Source organism: Triticum dicoccoides, chromosome 1A, assembly GCF_002162155.2.
Source record: "Triticum dicoccoides isolate Atlit2015 ecotype Zavitan chromosome 1A, WEW_v2.0, whole genome shotgun sequence".
Lineage (NCBI taxonomy): Eukaryota > Viridiplantae > Streptophyta > Magnoliopsida > Poales > Poaceae > Triticum > Triticum dicoccoides.
The window spans coordinates 588,562,204-588,567,144 of NC_041380.1; the positions used below are offsets into that span (position 1 = coordinate 588,562,204).

General features: G+C 50.2%; 1 protein-coding gene across 1 annotated transcript; it reads right to left on the reverse strand.

Annotated features, from left to right (window-relative positions):
- Nucleotides 1-2,340: 2,340 nt before the first annotated feature.
- Nucleotides 2,341-3,258, reverse strand: LOC119345774. Its single transcript, XM_037615688.1, has one exon. The coding sequence runs from the start codon at nucleotides 2,989-2,991 to the stop codon at nucleotides 2,551-2,553; it is 441 nt and encodes a 146-aa protein (XP_037471585.1). The 5' UTR covers nucleotides 2,992-3,258; the 3' UTR covers nucleotides 2,341-2,550.
- Between the last annotated feature and the right edge of the window lie 1,683 nt (nucleotides 3,259-4,941).

The following is a 4,941-nucleotide window of genomic DNA, read 5'->3' on the forward strand; positions in this document are numbered from 1 at the left end:
CGTCCGAAACCCTGATACTCCGAAAGAGATTGTCCAGTTTGTGCACGACGTGCGTCCAGTTTTTGCCGTGACCCTCTCTACTCTTCCGCACATGCTATGCGGGTGAAATGATGATACCATGCCAAGTTTCAACATTTTCACAGTTTATTTTGTAGTGATTTTCAATTTCACGGTTATTTAGCTCTCTAAACAATTAGGTAAATGATTGAAAAACAGCAAATGATGTCAGAACATGTTGGAAATTGATGACATCGCTTTGAATGCTGCATACTGAACACACAAGAAGTCCGGAGTCCAAATAAGTTATTAAAAATAAAAAAGAGGTGCAATGCTGGTTAATTTGCTTAAAGCCTTTCGGAATAGTGTAGACTGCACTGCACATAGCTCAGTGCAATCTATGCTATTCCGAAAGGCTTGAAGCTAATCAACGTGCAGGTGAGCATTGCACCTCTTCGTCATTGTCTCTGCACTCACGGCTTATAAACCGCTCACACTGCCTCTCCCTTGGCGAGGTGGGACTAAAAATCAGCTTAATAAGAAACTCTAGTACCGGTTCATGCCATGAACCGGTACTAAAGGTCTTCGTGGGGGCCCCAGCCTGACCACAGCCGCACTAGGCTCATTAGTACCGGTTCGTGGCATGAACCGGTACTAAAGGTTGCCCACGAACCAGTACTAATGATGTCCGCCCGCCTAGCCGTTGGAACCGGCACTAATGGTCACATTAGTGTCGGCTCAAATTCAAACCGGCACTAATGTGCTTCACATTTGACCCTTTTTCTACTAGTGTATAAAGGCTCTTCGGGTAGCCAAAATAGACTAGACAAAGCTGGTAGGCTAAACACGAGATCAAGAAGGGGACGTTCTGGGTGTCCATGGCAGGAGTGCCCAAACAGGCTGTGGCGCAACGATTGAGATGTGTCTGATGGCCTTGATAGGCTTGTCCTTAATTTGTACTATTTCATTTTAGTACATGGTAAGGAGCTCTTGTAGTCATATGCCCCTAAAGATGTAGCCATAATGATGAAACTCATTAACAAATATCATCTCTCCCATATACTTTTCCGCAATGAACATTCACATACTTTTGTAACAAGACTCCTAAGATTGTCCACGTCCCAAGATTGTCACCGTTGAAGCAGGGCCTAAGTTGGAGAACAAAATCTATAGATGTTGCCGGCACCGCTTCGTCGGCAACAACTACACCAAATCCGCCGCCCCAAAGGAGTGTCGGAAAACACCCCCACATGCCCCTCAAGCTCACCGCTCCGGGTGTTGCCGTGATGAAGCTAGGAATGGGATATTTAATTCCAAACAGGCCTAACCCTGAACTACTCAGTTAACGGAGGTGAGAGGAACCCCGGAATCGCGGGTGGCCGCAAGAGGTGAGCCAGATATTTCCTACGTACCAAACATTAATTTTGCTGCTCGGGTGTTTTTTGTCACAAGCAACATTAATTTGTAGCCTCTAAATTAAAACGGATTTGCCGAACATCATGTGCCTAATTTTGTGTGTGGTGTCAGCCATTTTTTGCAAATTGCATCGCAAGGCTGAAGACGGGGACAACATGGAGCACCGGCCACGGTAACGCCAAGCTCTACGAGCGTAAGCTGGTAATAGCCGGCGGGAGTGAGTTTGAAACTTAAGGTGGGGAGGGGGTGTGTAGGAGGGTCGTTGAAATTTTTCATCGGGGCTTGGCTTAGAGGGATGGTCAGGGCGGCGACCAGCACGACAGTGGGGGAAGGTCCAGTGGAGGGCGGGCGGCAATAGCCGCCGGCCATGGGGGACAGAGGCAGGTGGTTAGGGCTGGGTAGGCCATGTGAGAAGAGGCGGGGGACCGCCGCGGGGAGGAGGAAGAAGAAGATGAACATGAGGCGATGCTCCTAACCGCTGGATGTTGATCGATGGTCGATAGAAAAAGTGACCGACGTCGAAAGTTTTTTCAGGTAACTGACGTATATGCAGTCCCGAATTAAAATGATGATACTACTCTATTTTCTATTTCTCCATGTTTTTTCGTGGTTTGGGCAGTTTCTTCGTCCACATATACCTCGAGTCATTGTCGTACTGCACGGAACCGGCTTGTACTCCACCCGAACCCATTGTACTACCACGTACTACTACGAACCTGAAGCTGTGACCGAAGCCAACACCGTCTGACCTTTACCTTCATTTGTACGTACTAGAATCTGTAAAATTCTGAATCTTATTATGATTTTAGTTGGCTGTCAGATCTCGCTTTCAGGTTGAGTGCTTGTCGTGTGTTTCTCACCCTCCTCCTGCTTTTCCATAGAGAGCGACGTGATCAGACACCATGACAACGTAAATGTGGCCAATAATAAGCCAGATAAATAATGATTAACTAGCTCTTTTCGAGCAATGAATTGAAGTACATAGAAAAATATCATCACAGATAAAACAATATGTTGGTCGTATGTACCCCCAGCTCTCACCAATATGAGAGCTTATTTCTTCTAGAAGCTAAGCTAATTAATCTGCTAGCCTAATCACCCGATTAATTACAACTTACACCACCTAGCTAGATTAATTCAGAGGGAGAAGCAGCCCATGCCGGAGCCGGAGCGCAGCGCCAGGAACGGGAGCACGGCGTCAGGCGACGCCGCAGGCGCGGGAGCATGCGCCTTGTCGGCGGCCGCGACGCCGTTATACCTCCGGCGCGCGGACGGCCGGGGCAGGTTCTCCGGCACGACGTTCTCCAGCGAGTTGGCGTGCCACGGCGGGCACTGCCTCCGGTCGCTCCACCGCGCCGGCGCCTGCGCGCGCACCAGCGCTGCCCCGAGCGCCGCGCCGTCGTCGGCAGGTCCCCGCGCCATGGCCGCGCCGTCGACCGCGCCCATCGCGCTGACGGCCACCACGCACACCGCCGCCGCGAAGCACGCCCGGCGTAGCGCAGGGAGATGGGCGGCCGGCTGGAGGTGAAGGGGCGGAGACGGAGGCTTGAGCTGGTGGCAGCAGCTGATCATCGGCATGGTCGCTGAGCTTCTTCGATCGAGTTGCTCCGAGATCCCACGAGTCCTTTCGGATTCTTATAGGCTCTGTCTCTCCCGGCGAGCTGTGGGGCGCTGCACTTTCTTGGCAGGGGGGAGAGGAGAGTCTGCACGTTGCAGGGGAGATCAACGGGGGCCGTTGATTTGGACGTGGACGCTGGATGTTAGCCGGCGAGGCGCGCGGGGGAGCGGACTTGTATGTGCACCGGTAACTTGGCGTGTGGAACCACCTCCTCCCCTCCCCGTTCCGGTGGCGTGCCGTGGGAGAAGGAGCAGTTCGGCACGACGTCGGGCCGGGGTGGGGCCCGGCCGCCGGTAGATATTTGGCGGTGGCGTGCGCGGTTTACGACGACCCATCGCCGGCCACGTGTGCAGGCAAGTTGGGAACTGTTCCGTCGTGTGGACTGTGGAGTTGCACCACGAAAGTGCCTGGTTAACGGCCACGTGTGAAATGCATCGGTCCCGTGGTGTGATGACGGGTCGAGTCTGATGAGCAGGCGCCGGTCCAACTCCATAGGGAAGAACACAAAGGCGCAGAATCTGGCATTCTGAAAAAAAAAGGGTGCAGAATCTGAAGTGCAGAAACGGAGAAAGATTTATTTGTTCAACGTTCTCTTTACAAAACCATTTATTTATTTATTGATCGCAAATGTTAAAAATCTGATGTCAATGTTCTATTTTTTTCCCCGAAAAAGATTTTTTTTGAGACACTCTCAGGAAGCTTTTATTGAACCGTCACAATATTTACAGGGACGAAATTAAGTTCTCTAGGATGGACTAACTAAACATGGCAGCCAATTCCTAGTTGTAAAGCATGCCTGGCGAAATTGTGAGCCTCGAAATTCAAGCTCCTAAACTCATGGAAAAAATTACAAGTAGTAAAACTACTGGAGTATTCTATGATCTCATGTATTATTGCTCCATAAGCTGCTCCACTCCTCTTCTTGATATCATCAACCACTATCTTGCAATCCGACGCCACATGGATGGAGTATAAGCCCAAATCATCTGCAAGTGCCATCGCTTCTCGGATCGCCAACGCCTCCAATGTAGTAGGATCATTGACGCCCTTAACCACCAGAGCTGAAGCCCCCAGAAATAAGCCTTCTTTGTTCCTGCTTATCGCGACAGCAGAGCCTACCCTTGCCGTTGCTCTGGTTGCAGCATCTACGTTCACCTTGGCACAGTCACCCGCCGGTGGAAGCCATTGAGTAGGCCTCTGAGCTTTTGGACATATGCTTCCTTGTGCCGGTTTCTTCAAAAAACTGGAGATCATTTATCTGTGCCTGGATAAACATATGGGTTGACATAGGGCTTTGGAAAATATCCTCATAGATAGCTTTCCTTCGGGCGCTCCATATGGCCCAAAGTGTAATTGCCATTCGTACAAAAAGATCATCTGTCAGCGCCTCTTTCATCTTGAATACCCACTCCTTCGCATTGTCAATATCATACTGGATCATCTGTTTGACCAAGGCCTCATCAGAAAGAGCCCAAGTGCTTCTGGCCATGGAACAATTGAGTAGAGCATGTCTCCAAGAGTCCCTTGCTCCACACAACCTGCACGCCCCCGATGTTGCCATGTTTCTGTGCTGGAGGAGGTCTGCGGTAGGAACCGAACACCGGGCTAGACGCCACAAAAACATTTTCACTTTAGATGGTATCTCCGTTCTCCACAGTCCAGTCCATGTGTTGCCCTCCTGATCAGCTCCTGAGGGTCCATCATTTTCGTCAATCCAATTCTCCCTTGTAAGCTTGGTTTGCAATATCATGTTATAGGCAGACTTGACTGTGAAAAAACCTCGTTTCTCTCCACTCCATGCCCAGAAGTCATCAATATCCCTTGTGCATAGCGGGATAGATAAAATTGCTTCAACATCAATGGGGACAAAAACCGAACGCACCAGCTGCTCATTCCATGATGCTAATGCA